The sequence below is a fragment of a genome, unplaced genomic scaffold, assembly GCF_019419815.1.
Source record: "Pyrus x bretschneideri cultivar Hongxiangsu unplaced genomic scaffold, Pyrus_bretschneideri_v1 Contig23, whole genome shotgun sequence".
Taxonomy (NCBI): Eukaryota; Viridiplantae; Streptophyta; class Magnoliopsida; order Rosales; family Rosaceae; genus Pyrus; species Pyrus x bretschneideri.
In genome coordinates this window covers 424,851-444,195 of record NW_025999535.1, presented here as the reverse complement: position 1 = coordinate 444,195, position 19,345 = coordinate 424,851, and the positions used below count along the sequence as shown (strand labels likewise).

The window sequence follows — 19,345 nt, the reverse complement described above, 5'->3', positions numbered from 1 at the left end:
TTGAACAAGGATGCTTTCTAGAGTCTCTTTGTGAGGATCATGAGAATCCTCAAATCGTGTCCGTTTATCGTACATCGTGGAGCTAGTTTTTGTCAGGTAAAAGTATTTAAAATGATTTCTGACCGTAAGATGTACGATAAATGAACACAATTTGAAGATTCCCAAGATCCTTACAAAGAGGATCCGGAGAAGATCTCCACCCCACCTTTTGGCCTCAATTGCTAAACCTATAAGTCTGCAAGCCAAAATGTTTTGCAACAACCATTCAAACTGGTATACTCAAGTTCATAACCTTGGCGGCCTCCAGATCGGAGTTTCATAAATCATACAGAGAAGCAAGTAAACATTCAGGAACAAGTGACATAGTCATACATATATTTATTCTCAAATCATATTTAATCTTAATTTTGATCCAACAACATCATTGCCCAAACCCACATTTTGGCACTAGAAAGCTAAAGACTGACCTAAAAGAGCAGACACCAAATTCTTAATCATTCTTTTCCCATTCACACAGTCGAAACCACAACCACAGGTCGGACTTTCATAGAAATTACTCACCGGAAAGTTTGCGGAGGCGATGCCGACCGAGAATTCTAGCTCATCGTCGTTACGAGTCACGGAGACAATGCTCAGCCACAGAAAGAGCACCCTAACTTGGATGCCACTCAAGCTAGAGATCTTGTCAGTGGTTATAACACCCGTTATGGTGGACTTGTACTTCAGCTTATACGAGTCGATGGTAAATGTACAAGTGCTGTTCAAGTAGACTGAGAACTTACCTGTGGAGGTGTCCAGCTCGTAGCTCACTACGCCTTTGGGGAGAATACCCACCGGGAAGTCGTACTCCTCGAGGACTTCGTAAACCGTCAGCTCGTCGGCGGCGAAGGGCGTGGGGATCGAGAAAGAGAGCAGAAAGAAGAGAATTAGGCTTGGTAGCAGTGTTGCCTTTGGAGACATGGTTCGATCAAGTGTTTTGACTGTTTGGTTATGCAGTCTCTAATGGTAGTTGGAATATATAGAGAAAATTTGAAGGGCAAAACCGAGAATATTCCATCTAATTCTTTTGAACATTATTTGCATACAAGAAAGCGCCACTCTCTCATAGGCTAAATTTTTATTTTGATAAGCAATATTTGGAGACAAGATTCGAACACAAAACCTCAAATGCTAGAGAAAACACTATTAACTATTTGAGCTACAGTTCTCTTATTCTCGTAGACTAATTGGTTATTACGTATACAAGAATTAAAGCATTAAAGCTGAATATGAACATTCTTTAAAGCATGCTAAACAATTTACGGCTAATTAACGATATATATACGTAGAGCTAGCCCTACTCTTACGCGGAGAATGTATGGATCGAGACACGCAGCTTTGACAAGTCTTTCAACCAGATACTACTGGGAGATGTCCAGCTTGCTAGTTTGCCACAAATATAATTCCTGCTTTGTTGACTCTTTTTTTTTTTTTTATGCTAGGTTGGATCTAGGTCAGCGCAGTTCTACTTGTAGAGCTAGCTCTACTCTTACAAGCAAATCCACACCCACACTGCGGACTCTCCTCAAAGTTGTCAATGGAAAAGTCTGCTGAAGCAATCCCCACAGAGAATTGTAGGTCGTCGCCATCGCGAATAACTTCGACAATGTTGAGCCAAAATAATAGTATCTTAACACTGACGCCATCCAAATTTTTGAGCCTGCCCTTGGACAAAACACCAGTTATGGTGGATTTGTACCTGAGGTTGTATGAATTTTCAATGGAGAAGCGGCAAGTTCCGTCAAAATAAGCCTTGAAATTTCCAGATTCTTTGTCTAATTCGTACCCTGTTACTCCTTTGGGAAGAAGGCCGATCGGGAAGTCGTATTCTTGGAGCACCGCGTATGCCGATGGGTTGTTGTCGCCATAGGCGAATGAGGATGAGAGAATGGCCATGAGAACGGCAACGAGAAACACCATTGATGGACCCATGAGTTCCAACTTGAAGCTTTCTTGCAGCTATTTGGTTTAGTAGAAGAAGTGAGCTATGGGAACAGACGGGACGTGTATATGTCGATGTTGAGTGACCATTCTAATCAATGGTTTAGGTCTATTCTTGAACCACATCATCTGTACGACCAACACACTAACAATCTCACCAACGCTCACCTCCTGTATCCCCGTATTCTGGCCCCACCCACCGTGTCTTTAGTCACCATGTGGCGTTTAAACCAAAGACTTTCTCGTTGGTCGGAGGTATCTTGATCAGATACATCCTGAATAATATTGGAAGTTACTAGTGTAACATTCATGCAGACGCATGCATGGTTGTCAGCAGATAGTGATTGGCGAATCCTCACACATAATGCTTGCTTATCAGTCAATTCATCAATGAAGGGAGAGAGAATGACGACGTTGGAGATAAAAATTGCCTTCGAAGTTGTAAATTAAACTCGTTTCAGCATCGGTGTATCCTATATGTACTCTGGTTTATTCGAAGTATCTCATTGGTAACGCCGTTGACCCATCAGACGATCAAAAGATCAACTAAAATGGCACTGATGTCAACTAAACGCCTCGCTAAGTTGCATTATCTAATCCTGAGTGAACGTGTGGTACTAGCTATCGACGCTTACTACTTCAGGCTCTCGCTCTCGCAGAAAGCATCGTTCTTCGTAGCTCCCTGCCGCCGACTCCTACATCGCCGTTTCGTCGATCTCCTGAAGAACCAGGTCGGACTGTGAGCCGGCGACACCCAAATTTGAAACTCTTCATACATGTTGTTCAATTCAATTTATGACTTTGGGTTTGATTAATTTGTTAGGTTCGCTCCCATTTGTTCCACAGTAATTTCTTATTTCCTTGAGTTTTGCTTCCCGAAGAAGAAGAACGGCTTTGAGAAAGAAACAATGGTCTTTCTTGTTTGATGGACATGATTTCGCATCTCTCTGCGAGGAAGAAAGGTTGATGACTGATGTTAATTTATTATTTTCTTACTTTTTAATTTTTTTAAAGGCAAAAGTAAATTAATAGATGGTCAAACAATGTTTTTGACAGTGATTCTGCTATTCACATTTGTTTTTACCTCTTCCATGGACTCTTGTTAGTTTTTTGCCATTAATTTTTATTTTTTAATTCAATCGATCCGACAAAAAAACGAAGAAGAGGAATAAGTAAAAATGCATGGGTAGATAGCACAACCCTTTCGATAATTAATTAGGTTTTTAGAAATTGGAATAACTACAAAAGAACAATTTAATAATAAAACAAAATGAATGTTTTTATTGTCCATCTTTTTAGAGTTCGTTTGAATGTACTTTTAAAATGACTGAAAGTGCTTTTAAAAAAATATTTTTAGATTTCAAAAGCACTTAAACTCGTGAAGTGCTTTCTACAAGAAACATCAGTTATGTGTTTATTCCAGGAAACACTTTAAGAGCTTTTTCAAGATTAATTGGCATTTTTACTAAGAAATGTTTCTCAAAATATTTCCACTAAATGCGTTTTTAATCATTTTAAAAGTGCATCCTAACAAGCTCTTATTCTGGCGTCGCAGCAAACTTTCACAATTCTTGTACATGCCAAGTCAATTCAGCTTAGTCCTTGAAATTAGTTTAGTCCGAGATAATTCGGTGCAATAAAAGCACCCTCACCACGTAAGCTTCGAAAATCTAGTTAGATGGGCCAAAAAATGGTTATTTGCGAATAGATGGACTCACTTCTGATCCTCAGAACAATCCCCATAGAAACCAGAAGCAGCCCACTTATTATTTTTACCGTGACAAAAGTTATCACTGTTGCTGGATCTTCCAACACCTCAAAACACTCGTCCTTTGAGAAATTATGCCATCTGCATATGATATGTGCAGGAAGAAAATCTTGATGTAAGACAGATTCAATAACATTACCAACCGATCCTCACTCCAACAAAAAAAATCATCTCAAATGTAAGCACGGAAACAGAACTGTATCAGTTTAAAAGATAAACGAGAATGGCTCCGATGGTAAGTAGAACAGTTACTCGACGGTATTGCTTGTTGTCCGCCCCGACTGATTTCAATTTTCAGAGATATAAGGCAAATCTTAAACCACGTCCAGAAAAATAAATCATCAATACAATAATCAATGAGTAACTATGAACCTGATACATACAGAAGAATCTATTTGCATGTCCCGTGATACATTCCGAAGACCACAATTTGCATCCGCAAATAATTTGGATGTACTTTTAAAATGACTGAAGGCGCTTTTAGGAAAAATGTTTTTAGAGCCAATCTTAAGTAAAGATGCAAGTAAATCTTGAAAACGCACATTACTAGTACTTCTTGCAAAAAACACTTTAAGTGCTTTTAGAACCCAAAAACATTTTCTCTAAAAGCGCTTTCAGTCATTTTAAAAGCACATCCAAACGAGCCCAAAGTTAGGAACAAAAACGCTATGAAATAATTCCAATCACAATCAATAAGGGAACTTATAGGGGAGGGGGGAAGGACAAGGATCATACGTACAACTATATAAAAAAATCAACTCACATCCTTGAGTCTTTTAATCAATGTATCTAGAGATTTCTTCTTCGGGTTCTGCCTGCCTCCCCGGCTACTAAAGGTTCCAAATAGCCGCTCTGAAGGATCCCTCAACTTTTCTGAAATAAGCACTACTTTTCTGTGGTCCAAGGTATAGTAACTCCTCTCCCTGATTACCGGATTAAGAAAATTCTCTGGATGATTGCTCAAGAGTAAATTAACTAATTGCCTTGACTCAGCAACTGCCGTTTTCAACTGATTTGCTTCCTCATCTGAGAGTAGAGGAGCTTGATTATCTGCAAAAGATTCCAACAATCGAATATCTACATCAATGCTCATAATTGCTTGTACGGTAAACCTCTTAACTGTGTCCCCAAGTAAAGCCCCGATTATCTTCTCCGATATGTGAGAAAGGACATCCTGCAAAACTCGTTTGAGAACCTGAGGAGGCAATATTTGCTGAGCAGTGGAAACCAGAGTTTCCAAATATATGATCACCTCATTCACATATTCATTCCCATTCGGTAAAGGCTCATCAGCCATCCAGTTCACATTCTCAATCAACATCATGAAGCCATCCACTTTTTGTTTAAGCAACCCAGAGAGTGTGTCTTCGGCTGCATCACGGGCTTTGCATAGAGGAAACTGCCTCCTCCCTCTCTCCACCATTCTCAAGGGAACACCAGAAAGCTGAGCAGCATGTCGGAAGAAGAAATCGCAAGCCCGCTCCATGACAGCCATATTAGCCGCCACCTGCATTGCCTGGGAGACCCCATGGATAGACGTACTGATAAACTTCAAAAGAGCCCCATCCAAATCCTCACTTAACAGCCTATCTAAATACTTCTTCACAACATCAAAGAAATCAAGCTGCCCGCCATACGACATGAAACTCACAGAATCTTCAATAAAAGACCTTACAATGCGGCAACAATCAGGCACTGTCGAACTAAATGGTGCAACGTAAGGAAAAGCCGGTATGATATCAGACGTCTGTATCTGAAACGAAAGCACATTCATGGAATACTCATACTCTTTCTTCATCAACATCTGATCGAATTTATCAGCGGAAAGCGCTTCAGCAATCTGTTTACGACAATCTGACAACAAGAGCTCATGGTACTTATCCCTATGTTTGCTCAGAACATCAAGCAAGGGGTCAACCAAATATCCGTAGCGACGCAATGTTACACCTAACAGGCTCACATAGTCCTTAATCAACAACAAATGGTTGGCAGTTTGCATCCTAGAAAACTGATCCTCTAAAACAGCACACATTTTACTCACAGCAGTTTCCCACAAATTCTCAACCTCCATTTTCGATACCAAACCGCCACCGGTCCTCACAATTCGATCCTCAACGATGAAAAATCCGGCGATTTGGGCAAAGAAAGTTTGATGCGATTCAAGAAACGGAGTCATGGAAGATACCTGAAAGTCGGAAGTGAGCTGAAGCTTTCGATTCTCGTAGTAATACTGCTTGAATCGGTCTTCAAGCCCTAGAGTCTGGTGTATATGATAAGCTCTGTACAAGGGAGTCAAATCAAATCCACCTCCGCCATTCAAACCGTCATCTCCAACCCCACCGCCGCCGAGTCCGTCGTCGTCCTCTTCCTCCAAAGCGTACACACAGTCTCTGAGGCTGAGGCGGCTCTGCTCCTCCGCTTGCCGCTGCTTGATTCTCAGATCCTCTTCCCGTTGCCTCGCCGATGAAGCTTGACCGATCGCCAATTGACCCAGGTTCCGACTCACCACGCGGATCTCCACCAGCCAATCGCCGAACTGCTTGCTGACTTTCCGTTCGATGTGCAACCGAATATCTGGAATCTTCTTCTCCAGCATCCGCTTCAGCGTAGACGATGGCGTTTTGACCAGGAACTCGGACTCGATTGTGTCGACGCACTTGAGCGCCATGTAAAAGTTGCTGTTGGAAAGATGGTGATTGGATCGGGAGCAGAGCTCCAACAAACGACTACAGTTTCGGACCGATTCAAGCGCGAGGTTGACGTTTCGGGAAACGTTTCGGGCTTCGACGAAGGCGTCGAGGGAGGAAAGAAGAGGGAGGCCGACGGACTGGAGATTGGCGTTGGAATCGGAGAGGGAAGATTTGAGGGAATCGACGTCGGAGAGGAGAGATCGGAGGTCGTCCACGGCGAGGATGAAGTCTTGGTAGTGGGCCTTGCAGACCTCCTCGATTTCGGACTCCTTGGAGCGGGAAAAGTGGCGGAGGTGCTGGAGCAGCGTCTCGGGCTTCCCGGAAGTAAAGGCCTTCCGGACGAATGGGCCCACATCCTCGCCGTTGCAGATGGCGGAGGAGAGGAGCAGCTGGTCGAGTTTTTCAGCAGAGTCGCCGTTTTCCGCAGCGGACGGAGCCACTTTCCGCCGAGATTTCGTGTGCTGCATCGTGGCGATGTGAGAGAACAGGGCGGGGAGAGGATTTAGGAAAAATGGAAGAGGGAGAGAGTGGGGTAGTTATTTGGACATTTGGGGATTTTTCGTTGTTTGACGGAAATGCCACCCCTAACCAGGGAAATATTATGTGGAGATTGAAGGTAGTAGGTGCTGGTGGTTGATTGCTTGTTGTGGGTACTTTCGTAATTAGGAAGATAGTAAAATTCAACGGCGGTTCTGACAGAGCAGTGTCTGACGACTCGGGTGGTAAGAGTGGACCGGTCATGACTGGAGCCTCCCTCCTCTTTTTTTTTTTTTTTTTTCTTCTATAGTTACGATTAAATCATATTAATATTTTATATTGATATGTTTATAGAGATAAAATGTAAAATGTGAGAGGACGAGAGGAAATGAGATAAGAATAGAAGGGAAGAAAATCATGCTCCCATGACCAGAGGGAGGTTGATGAGAAAATTAGGCCATCTCTAATCTAACATATTAAATATAACGATGTTCAGGATTTTAACTGCAATTTTTTTTTTTAAACAAATGATATTATTCACATGAAAAAGGAGGAGTGGACTTAGCCTCACGAGAACTAGCAATAATGTGGTTCAAATTTTCCTTTAACGAGAATCAAATCTAAAATCTACTTACGAGTAAAGAGAAATACCACTTGACTGTATAGTAGGTGACGCAATAATGTGATTCAAATTTTCCTAAACCCTAAATACCACTTGACCGTAGTACTAGGTGACGCAAAAAAATTTGAAATTAACAGTGTCAAACCATATTCATATATTATCTCCAACTGAAGCTCCTTAATAATTTATTTAAGTTTCTACTTTAAATTTCTTGGTTAATTTATTGTTGGATGTTTTTACATTTTAACCGTTAATTTTGAATCAATTATTGTAACTGAAGAGTTAGACCGCAAAAAAGGGGTTAAGAGGGGGCTAAATTTGAGCAGTCTGATGTCCTTTTAGCCAAATAATTACCAGAGAACTCCAAAAAATTATAGTCCATCTATTAGTTGAAGATGAATTGTTGGAAAAATCAGACCAATTTTGACTTTTGAACCTTTAGCTCATTCTATTGAAAATTTATATATGTTTTTGGGATATGCTATTTACACACCATTTTTTACTTTTCACACACTTACTTTTAATTTCTGTTCATTGACCTTCTTCACTTCATCAAATCCAATGCCCAAAAATTAAAAGGATGTGTGAGAAGTAAAAAAAAGTATGTGTAAATATCTCACCATATTTTTTAACCTCTTATTTAAAAATGAAATAAAATTCCGTGTCAACAAAAGTAATAAAAGAAATTATTGCATGTGGTCTCGTGGGCTTAAAGAACAAGAGAAACAAAAAGCCCAAACCCCTTAAAACTGCTTAGAAAAAGCCCCATTTTATATATAAAAACCTAAAGAAAAGACCAAGTTTGGCTTTCCCTGCAAATAAACCCTACACCCCGCCTCTGTGCCTCAAGAGCATCAAAGCAGCAGCCGCAATGGTAATCTCTTCCTCCAAACCCTAACACCGCCGTCTCCATTTTCTCCTCCTCCACTCTCTCACTCTCTCTGACTATCTCTCTCCTCCTCGTGTCTGTATTCGCAGGGTATCGATTTGGTCGCCGGTGGCAAGAGCAAGAAGACCAAACGGACAGCCCCAAAGTCCGATGATATCTACCTCAAACTCCTCGTCAAGGTCCTCCCTCGAATCCAAATGTTTCTGGGTTTTTGTTAATGTTTGTGTTTATGTTTCCGAATTGTATTTTATGGGTATTTATGTTTTTGGATCTGCGTTTTCAGCTGTATCGGTTTCTGGTGAGGAGGACCGGCAGCAAGTTCAATGCCGTGATTCTGAAGAGGTTGTTCATGAGCAAGGTGAACAAAGCCCCTCTGTCCCTTTCCCGGTTGATTAAGTACATGACCGGAAAGGAGGGTAAGATTGCCGTGGTGGTCGGGACTGTGACCGATGACATTCGCGTTTACGATGTTCCTTGCCTGAAAGTGACCGCCCTCAGGTTCACCGAGACCGCCAGGGCTCGGATTGAGAAGGCCGGAGGCGAGTGCTTGACTTTTGACCAGCTGGCTCTCAGAGCTCCTCTTGGCCAGAACACGGTACGTCGATTTGATAGTTGCATTTGGTTTGCCTTATATGTGAATTGCAATGTTAGGAGGCTGTCTTTAGTTATCGAAATGACATGCGAAATCGTGGGTTGGTTTAAATTGGTTGTTGGTATAATAGTTGGGTTTGATTGTTCAATTATGCGTTTTTGCCTCCCAAGTGTGCACAGAAAACTTGCGAAACGGTAGAATCTGATGGAAAGTAACATGATCTTGTAGTCATTTAGTCATAAGCCATTTAAAATCGAAGAATGGGGCAAATGTTTAAAACCTGTGGTAATTATACTGGGTTCATAGAAATGGTTGCGTTTGGGTTTTGGGTCGGTTCGGTATTGGTGTGCGATATGCTATGATGGCAACCGTAGCGTGGTAGATAGTTTATATGGATTTAGTTTAGTGGTTGTCATGTAGTTGACTGTTTCATGGTGATGAGAATCATGAACTACGTGCTGCTGGATGTAGGAACCATTACGTAGTGAAATGAATAGAAGGTACAAGATAGTGGTGGGTAGAATTAAGAGCCATCAGCAATACTTAGTTCTTCTTTTTATTGTATGCTTGTGGAACTTTCGAGTTTGTTCCATTGTAAAATAACATTACAAATCTACAAGAGTATTTTGCAATACGAGACTCATTCCTTTACGCCATTCTATGTTCTAATAAATCTGTTTCTATTGATCATTTTTTGTAAAGGAATTTGTGAATAAAAGAGTTCCGGTGATTGATAAACGTTAATATTTTTCGGCAGATTCTTCTTAGAGGACCTAAGAATGCTCGTGAAGCTGTGAAGCATTTTGGACCTGCTCCTGGTGTTCCACACAGCCACACCAAACCCTATGTGCGATCAAAGGGCAGGAAGTTCGAGAAGGCCCGAGGAAAGAGAAACAGCAAGGGCTTCCGTGTTTAAGCTTTGCAAAAGGAGTTATCTCCCTATTTTCAGTCTTGCTTTCTTCACTTTGTGTTTTTGGTGGAACTCTTATGTTATCTATAGCTTACCTTCATCTGTATTTCGTTATTCCCTACTACTGTTTTAGCTTCGAGAGGAAGATCTTTAGATGTTTGAAGGATTAATGGCTACTTTAAGGAATGTATGCTATATGTTAAGATTTTGTTGAATTCGATTTTGGTTCTCAACTACACGTGATCTTAATATTTTTCGCGAAGCAAGCTTGGGTTGATCGGTGAATTTTTTTCCGTAATCTTTGACAAATCTAACCAACTTATGCGATGCCTGTTAAAAGGCTGCGTCGAAATGAAAAAAGAGCCTCTGGTGCGAATTAGATCCCACCTTGCCCCCCCTTTCGCGGACAAAGATGACGAATTCTGATTCATCGTATCCTAGAAAGGGGCTGAAGGAGCTGAAATCTGCAGCTACTGCCGTGACAGGGCGGTGCGGAACTCTTAGAGCAACTTCAGCGTATCAAGGCCTCCTAGGGCTAGGGCAACTTCCTATTGAATAGCTTTCAGACTTCAGTGAATAGTAACTACCTTTAACGAACAGTAATTGCTTTTTACATTTTCACCTCTAAACCGAATAGCCATGTCAATATGCAATAAAATTAGTATTTTTTATTTTATAAAATAATAAAAAATAATTTTATTTCAAATTTCGGATATGATTTTTAATTAGGTCTCGTTGTATCATGTTTCATTACATACTAAATTACAACTCAAAGTATTTGAGAAAATATAAAATTGTGGTGTAAGGTGGAAGATAACGATAAGATATTTATAGAAAAATTAAATCTTTTTTTTGAATTTTAAAATTTTGGATTTTTTTTAATTGTTTATATTTTTTAAAATTTTTATTAATTTTTTTCATTTTTTATTGTTTTTTTTCATTTTTTATTAATTTATAATATGGCCGACGTCATTCTGACGTTAGCCATGCATCATATGGCCTTAGGCTCTCGGGCCACCAATTTGAATTGAGCCTCTCACTCGGGCCCCCCTTGCCCAATTGCGCGCATGGACTGAAGAAGGTAGTTGGGGCTATTGGGTCATCAAAGTCGCCGGTCCATCGGGCTCCAGCTCCTGCTGGAGTTGCTCTTAGGATCGGTAAGAAGTCTGTTAGAATCATCTCCACTACTAGTTATGCCTCCCTGCCAAAGCATTCTTCCAAGTTCCAACCGAATAGTTTTACCATCTCATGAGCCTCGGACAGTTTACGAATCATGGTGCTAAGCGCTCTAGTTCATCTTTTTGTGATAAAGATTGGCATCTTGCTATCGGGGGCTAGGTTCTCTCTAATCGCTTCGAACGAGGCGAGGTTAGGTGCAAGTAGTAGTCCAATTACTTGGTCCTGGTGTAACAGAGAAATGAGGCCACCAGCATAATCGAAAGACAGAACAAGCTCTGCATATTATTACATGATTGGGGTGACAATTACAGAACAGGCAAACCCGAAGGACGAAAACCTCAAACACAACTAATTTCAGACATCATCACCCTAACCTGTAAGGGCGTAGAAGAAACTCTTCAACTGCAAAGAGAAACAAACTAAAGGACGCTGGCGTGCTCATCTAGTTAATGGAAATCAGAACTTCTTGATGAAGTCGTAGACATGCTGACTGACTTCGTCTGGCTTTTCCTGGTTAATGAAGTGAGCTGCATCTTCCATCACAACCACCTCTTGCAGAAACGCCACATCTCTCTTGAACCCACCTTTATGTATGTAGTTCTGGATACCTGGAATATGATAGGTGATGTCCAGGTCCCCCACGATAAACTTAACCGGTACCTTGATTTGTAGCCCCGTCCATGGTCCAGTAAGCTCCCAGGTTCTGCAACAACCAACGAACAAAGTACAAAATTACTTCTTCAATCTTAAGAAAGAACCATGCTTTTGATAAATCGAAACGAATTCACAAGGGTATGTACAATTGTACATACAAGTTCAAAGCTCGATAGTAGTTCAATCCCCCAGTAAATCCTGTCTTGCTGAACTTGCTGGCAAAATAGTTAACGTCCTCTTCGGTCAGCCAAGCGGGCAAGGTCACTGGAGCTGCCCAAGATTTTAATCCTTGGTCCTTTGGTATGCATGGAGGCTTTGGACTGCGGCCGGTGAGAAAACGTTTCATGACCGCTGCAGTATCAATGCTATCGAAATCTTGTTCGATCTCTCCCGGTTCCTATAACACAAACAACAATTTTTTTTTTTCAATTTATAAGTTAAAATAAGCATTTGAGTAACAAGAGCGATGCCGCAACAAAATCAGGAAGTAACAAACTTGAACATATTCAGTCCTTGACATTAACAAGGTTACAAATTAGTCCCAAATGGGTCAGGTTAATTAATCTCCAACTGTCTTTAGCTGACGAATTTTCAGCATTGAAAATACTCCATAACATGAAAATGAATTGGCTATGATCAATCGATCTTCTACTTTAGAGTAATCTAAACCACGGGAAGGGGGATCACATCCGCTATGGCCAAATGTGGCTATGCCCGTGTCTGCAAAACCAAAATTATATAGCTAAACAATAGCATTCAGTAATTCTGAATGCCTGAGCAATACTAACTATAGTAAAATGTATATTCCATGAAAGTTATACCATCTTGGTAAATATTGAGATTTGACTATCTCCGTATGAAATCAAACAATTTTAGAACTTTACTATGTTTAAGCCCTCACATTGGAAAGTGATAAACCAAAAACAGCCAAAATAACAGAACTTCCTCTTTTGTGTAGAGAAAAAAAGGGAAATTGGAAAGATTTGTTACTATGCACTACGGTCGGTGGGATTCCCTCCGCCTGTAAGCGAGAGCAGGGCAGATGGACAAAAGGACCAAGGTGGTCCCAGGACTGCCGGAGTTGAAAAATATACATGTGATACATGTGAAGTCTTCCGAGAATATCGAATATTTGGTATGGTTTTTTTTTGTGCCGACCAAATGTTTGTGACGTAATGTTTGCTAACCATATTCCAACAGGTTGGGCACAAATTCTGTAAATATCAATCATCAAATTGTTTCACCATATGTTGATATGTCGTATCTGTTGACATGTGCGGTACATGATTTGGTTGACAACAACAAATTCGCCAAGTCTTGGACGAAATTCCTAACTTGTACTTTTAACACTGGGACCTAAGAATTCGAATGCTGGATCCACTTCGTGGGAGGTATGAGGTTTGACTCCCACGAGTTAGATAGCTGATGTGTAACTTAGTCCAAATCCTGCGTCTTAGTGTGCAAATATATTGTATTACAATAATTCGCAAAAGGGTTTAAATTTCCAGATCAGGACGAAGAAGAAACTAAAAGTTAAAGGAATCTGATTACCTGAAACCTGCAAATGTAGTAATCGTCGCCAAACAGTGCCCTGAAAGTATCGATAGGCTTTCTTTTAGGGTTCCTGGGACTGAAAGCCACGCTCATGTTGACCAAGGCCTTGACACGGTCGGGCCGGAACAGGCAGAACCACCAGGCCATGACGGCACCCCAGTCATGGGCGACCAGGAAGACTTGGTCAATACCCAGATGGTCAAGCAGCCCGATGAGGTCGCCGACTATGTGCATGGCCGTGTAGGACGTCGGAGACGGTGGCGCGTCGGTGTCACCGAAACCTCGGAGGTCGGGGGCTATGCAGCGGTATCCCAAGGAAGAGAGAGAGAGGAGCTGGTGGCGCCAGGAGTACCAGAGCTCCGGGAATCCGTGGAGGAAGAGCACCGGTGGGCCCGTTCCGATTGAAGCGACGTGCATGTTTATGCCGTTTGTGGGCACCGTCGTGTGCTCGATGTTCTCCATTGTTGACACTCAGTGTGTTTCTTGTTTTTTCTTTTTTGGTCGATAGTGTTTCTTGGTCTCTGTTTATCTTCTCTTTTGTGCTTGGTCTGGTTTTGTGGGTATATATATGGATGAAAATGAATAGGAAATTAGCTTTTCAGATCAAATTCTAAAAATGTGAGCTATCTTTTCTATTTGTTTTTTTTTTTAAATGTGCTTTTTTCACTCATCATTTTTATTTATTAAATAGATTTAAAAAATTAACTATTTTAGTTGTATTATAAGAATTTTTTTTAGTACCTCTATATTTTTACACTAAAGATTGGGAAGTTCGGTTAAACCACATAATGGACAATTTAATTTGATATTGAATTCATAATCCACGAGATTCGAACCTAAGACCTCTCGTTATTTTATGGACACGCACGATCCTTAACATCCTCTAAGCTTTTTCTTAATTTAGTTTTTCGTCGAGGCCAACTAGGTTGTGGTCATACTCGCTAAATTTTAGGGCACAACATTCGTGCATCATAACTAGTGAACATTCCCGCTTCTCATATTAAGATGTAGCCATGCACATCAGATGCACATTATAGAAAAAATTCACAAATTTCTACAATTGGACACTGGAACCACAAATTGTTCTATCCCAGTTTCGTAGCACGTCAAAACCCAAAATTTATTCCACAAACCCTAATTTAACTTCAAAGTATTAATTCATCTTACAAACAACCTATTTATTCCATAAATTATTGATGAATGAACTTGGAACTAAACATCCTACCTTACTATGCATGTTGAAGCTTCAATCGCCAGAAAAAAAATGAAACTTTCCAGCCAAAACAAAAAAATATAACATTCTAATTACATGCAAGCTCTTTTCAGATTTCAAAGATAGTTGATTCGAAAAAAATCCATCAGTACTCTTCGGATCCTACCAACGGATTGGGATTCTTTTCGGGTCCCTTTCATCCGTACTCTTCGGATCCTACAATTATGAGGCTGAAGAGATAGATATGGAGAAGAGAGAAGACGATGAACATGAAAAGTTTGAAAGCGAATAGAAAATTAATTCCTCACCCACTCCAAGCATTCATAAGTTAGTTTCCCGAATTTATGGGCTTAGCATGCAATGGTCAGTTGTATGCCTAATAAGCTAATACTACGTGTCAAAATGGCAACACCGTTCTGTCGCTGCCACCGGTACTAATAAAGAGACCTTCAAAGTTCAAACCATTGTCCATCATGGCGAAGCAGGATAGGGTTGCCCGGACAGGCAAAAATGCGGTAGATGGAGTAATCAATGCGAGATCAACTTGTATAACACAAGTGTACCATCGTGATAGCATGTTGTTTTAATAATATAAATATATGTAAAGAGAAACTAACACATGTTTTTGAATATGGCATGGGACACTACCATATACGACTCATTTCATATAATTATTTCTCTATCAATACACATCATGCAAACATTAATAGACTGAATTGAATAAAGAGTAACCTCGAGCCAACAAGACTTTCGTTTGCAAGGGTCAGAGGAGGAGGAACTTCTATCGAACACAACTTTACTCTTGCTTTGCAAACACCACAATTCGAACACGTAATATTTTGAACACAAAAGAACAACTATTTCATTGCACCAAGGCTTGCCTTCAATTTACTGAATTGAAAGCATTCAATATCTTCTTAGGTGACAGCGGTTATAGGCACTTAATAGTTTATGGCCAGGATACCACCCAACACACAAATTATTTGAAGTTTAATGCATTCATATGATTTTGCAGAAGAAAAAATTAGGTTCGTGATTTATGAACATTCAGCAATTGGCCCAAACCCACATGTATCGGGCCGGGTTCAGAATTGATTTCACTTGAAAATCTGATGAGGTTGTGTTGGGGAAGTGTATTTTGGCCCAAATCAATTTAATGAGGATAGGCATCCCATCCCATCTGTACTTCGGCAGTTATTGACGCAGGCCTATTGCATAGTTTAGTCCTTAGTTGGACTGAAAAGATATTTCACAATACATTGAAATTTCGAGTTTGATTCTTATAAATTGGAATAATAATCACACGGTCAGTCAAAAAATTTAACTTCTAATAATTTTTTTTTTCAATTATATAATAACATGGTGTATCACCTCATATTTCAGCCCCATTGAAACATTTTTCGTGACATGCATGCATATAAGAGAAATAACTTTAGCAAGAGCAGCTAGCTTTCGTCGGCACATATGCATGCCCAAGTGCTGAGGCTCTTAAAAACAACCCACCAAACTCAAAGTCCCAACCTTTATCAGTCATCACTACCAATTGCAGAGCCACCAACCCTTCCTCTTCCCCCATAACTTAAGCCCCATCCTTCTCCTTTAAGTTTCAAACAAAATGTTTGAAAACTCACCCACTCCGTTGATATGGACAGCCACAAACCCACCCACTACGCTTTGAATGGCAAGATCATGCTCTGCTCAGTCATCATTCTATTCGTTGTAGTCTCCACCATCGCTTGCTTCCACAGGACCACAGCTCCGTCGTAACGTCCGCTACTTCTTCCACCGCCGCCGCCGCCACCATTGACGTCCTCGCAACCACCGCTCTCTTACCTCCCTCCTCGAAACCACTCTCTCTTCAATTACCAATCCAAAGGCCTTAGATCCCTCTCTTCTCAAAACCCTACCTCCTTGCAGTTTGCTTATGGGAGTTTGAAAACCAACAGCAAGGCCATGTACTGCCCAAGTGCAACCATGCCTTCCATATCTACTGTATCGACACTTGGTTTCAGTCGCAGTCCAATTGTCCACTCTGCAGGGCGCCGGTTCAATCCGATATTCCAGATTCTAAGCCAGAGATTTCGCCCGAAATATCAATCAGTGAATGAACGGGCCGGTTCGGAGCAAGGGAAGAGTGAGGGTAAAATGAGTTTTTCGAGACTTGCGTCGTGGACGAGTATATCACCGGAACAGTGTTGACTTTGGGAGGAGAGCAAAATGTTGGACCGCACAGGGCCCTAAAATTAAAAGGTCCCCAAAACAATTTCATATCTTATATATATAGCATTATTTATCTGAATGTGATAAAGAAAAAATTTCAAGTGTCCTACAATATTACAAATTATACTTGCGATCAATCATGTTGTATGAAAGGTTAAATGAGTTTGCTTTGATATGCATTCAAAGTGGTTTTGTAGACAAAATTGATTATGAAGGTTTGCTTGATGAGTTCGCAAAAAAACTATTTTTAAGTGAAACTGGATTTTTTGAAGCTTTTGTTCATTTGGTTTCTTAAGATTGAACTGATTGTTGATTATTTAGTAATAGAGCATATCTAAAGGAGATGTCAAATATAGTATGTCAAAATTTTATTTGATGGTTGATGTGGCAAATTGAATACAAGTGCTAAATTCTCTTCTTTTCTAATGGATGTGTCAAATGTTTATTTTATTATTTTATTGGACCTAGAGTTACATTATCTATTAAAAAATAATCAAAATTAGTTTTAGTTTTTATTCTATTGGTTGTTAATAGGACCCATGCATTAAAAATTAAATTAAATATATTTGACTCATTCTTTATTTGTGGCCAAAAAAGATAGCTAGAAAGCAAGAAGTCAAATGACTCACATGCCACATCATATATGGCATATCCATTGGAAAACACTTAAAATGTCTTTTAATCCTATTTGGTATATTTGACATCTCCTTTGAAGATGGTCTAATATGGTTATTTTTTTACATTTATTTACATGTATTAATATTTGAAAACTGTCATTAGTGTGAGTTCAAAAGTTTGCATCACTTTTAATTATTGTTTTTTAGTATCAATACATTGTTTAATTTTTTTTAAAAGACGGTTTTAAGAAGGGTCCGATGGGGGAGGAAGCCATTCAGGAAAGTGGTTGGGGTATTTGTGGAGGTGCCTAACCGTATCGGTTTTGGTTCACCAAGAAACAATTACAGTGGACAAAAAAGTTCGGGTTCGTGAATCGGGCACCCAGATTTCTGTCCTTAAAGAGGATTTGGAGCATAGAGATTCAGAACAATCTGATCCATTTGGATTTTGGTACTTTGCACTTGGCAGTGCAATGGGGAAATAATCTTATTGGCGCTTTTGTTTTTCTTTGGCAGCGTTTTGGTACACCTTGTGATTGTATTGTATAATTTGTTTGTATACAAAGTGTATACACTAACTCATGTAGTCAAGCAATATTCTTTTCTTAAAAATAATGTTTTTGTTTTTTATTTTCACGTTTGAGTTTTATACGACCCGGTTTAGGTATCCGAAACATTGATCTTATGATGCTTTCATCATTATTAATACATTATCATTTGCCAACATTTATTGTTTTTTTAAAGGTTGTTTTGCCTCATTTTAATTATCTTGTTTGAATGGAACTTGAATAAAATTCACACGCAAAGAGTTCACGTCACACCTTGAATTTGGCACAAAGTAAACTTAAGTAGGTAATATTTCACGTTACTTTAAAAAAAGCGAAAATTAACTATTTTAAAGTCTCCAAAACTGAATGTAAACAATTTCGTTACCACTAAAAATAAACCTCAAAATGAAACCACAAAGGTTTGAAAATCTAGCATAAAAGTACAAAACATCAACGTACACTGTGTTGTCAAAACAACTACAAGAACATCTAATGTCTTCCAAAATGAACTCAAATCTTCTACAACTCTTTAAAAACATCCTAATCATGTCAGCTTCTCACCCAAGCTGATCTAAAAGGGACGAAATGATTCGAATGGAAGATCAAAGGAGCTGGATTCAAGAGCTGCAATACAATGAACACAAGCTTTTAGTGAATCAATAACAATACAATTAAGTTATGTAATTCCTCAACAGTAAATCTAATGAAGCCTTATTCCCATGGTGGTCACATGAGCCTTATTACCAAATGATTAAAGGTCTAGACTCTTTCAGATGATTCAAACGAACTGAATCAACCACATGTTCAGATGATATTCGATGTTCGATTACAAACACTTTAAACAATGAAACAAAGGCAATGGCATCTGAATCAACAATCAATTGAGGTTCAAACATCAATGGAGGAAGCTGAAAACTGAATCACAATACAATAATAGTAGCTCAGAAATGCAGAATGATGGAAGCAGAGCAATGCTAACAACACAAGGATACTTACACGATTCACCATGCTTGAACCATGGAATCCAACAGTTCAGTTCCTTAACTTAAACAAATCTTTCTCTCAAACCCTAACCTCTTAGTTTTGGTTTTGAAATAAGCAAAATTGGTTGAGAGAAGCAAAAGCTGTCAATAAAAAGGAGACAACTTTCTTTAAGCAGATGGTGGAGCGTTACTTCAGTTGTGGGCTTGCTTGTTAAGAGGTGGTAGCTTAGTTCAAGTAAGGGTTTTCTTCAAGCAAGTGGTGGAGGTTAACTTTATAAATGATGCCTACTTGTTGTGCTAAAATATTTAGTAGAGCAGACCAACCAGCCAATCTTATAAAGGTTAACTCGCATGCATTGGAAAAGCTACGTTATCAATATAGTCGGTCATGTTGTTTATCTAAGGGAGAGTTTGATAATTATTTTGTTTTCAACTTTCAATTTTTTTTT

At 39.7% G+C, this 19,345-nt stretch overlaps 5 protein-coding genes and 1 pseudogene across 5 annotated transcripts; 2 read left to right on the top strand and 4 right to left on the bottom strand.

Moving 5' to 3' along the window:
- Positions 1–284: 284 nt before the first annotated feature.
- Positions 285–1,006, bottom strand: LOC103928411 (uncharacterized protein At5g01610-like). The gene has a single exon (XM_009337446.3). The coding sequence runs from the start codon at positions 958–960 to the stop codon at positions 448–450; it is 513 nt and encodes a 170-aa protein (XP_009335721.2). The 5' UTR covers positions 961–1,006; the 3' UTR covers positions 285–447.
- Positions 1,007–1,258: 252 nt separating this feature from the next.
- Positions 1,259–2,035, bottom strand: LOC103928392 (uncharacterized protein At5g01610-like). Its single transcript, XM_048585767.1, has one exon. The coding sequence runs from the start codon at positions 1,969–1,971 to the stop codon at positions 1,489–1,491; it is 483 nt and encodes a 160-aa protein (XP_048441724.1). The 5' UTR covers positions 1,972–2,035; the 3' UTR covers positions 1,259–1,488.
- A 2,016-nt stretch (positions 2,036–4,051) lies between these two features.
- LOC103928412 (exocyst complex component SEC15B-like) lies at positions 4,052–6,920 on the bottom strand. Its single transcript, XM_009337448.3, has one exon. The coding sequence runs from the start codon at positions 6,903–6,905 to the stop codon at positions 4,503–4,505; it is 2,403 nt and encodes an 800-aa protein (XP_009335723.1). The 5' UTR covers positions 6,906–6,920; the 3' UTR covers positions 4,052–4,502.
- A 1,341-nt stretch (positions 6,921–8,261) lies between these two features.
- Positions 8,262–10,143, top strand: LOC103928414 (60S ribosomal protein L18-2). The gene is made up of 4 exons (XM_009337450.2): positions 8,262–8,411; positions 8,516–8,605; positions 8,710–9,021; positions 9,776–10,143. The coding sequence occupies exons 1-4, from the start codon at positions 8,409–8,411 to the stop codon at positions 9,932–9,934; spliced, it is 564 nt and encodes a 187-aa protein (XP_009335725.1). The 5' UTR covers positions 8,262–8,408; the 3' UTR covers positions 9,935–10,143.
- A 1,217-nt stretch (positions 10,144–11,360) lies between these two features.
- LOC103928405 (epoxide hydrolase A-like) lies at positions 11,361–14,042 on the bottom strand. The gene is made up of 3 exons (XM_009337440.2): positions 13,313–14,042; positions 11,920–12,158; positions 11,361–11,810 (listed from the first exon to the last, which is right to left on the bottom strand). The coding sequence occupies exons 1-3, from the start codon at positions 13,775–13,777 to the stop codon at positions 11,564–11,566; spliced, it is 951 nt and encodes a 316-aa protein (XP_009335715.1). The 5' UTR covers positions 13,778–14,042; the 3' UTR covers positions 11,361–11,563.
- Positions 14,043–16,151: 2,109 nt separating this feature from the next.
- LOC125478065 lies at positions 16,152–17,995 on the top strand (annotated as a pseudogene).
- The last annotated feature ends 1,350 nt before the right edge of the window (positions 17,996–19,345 follow it).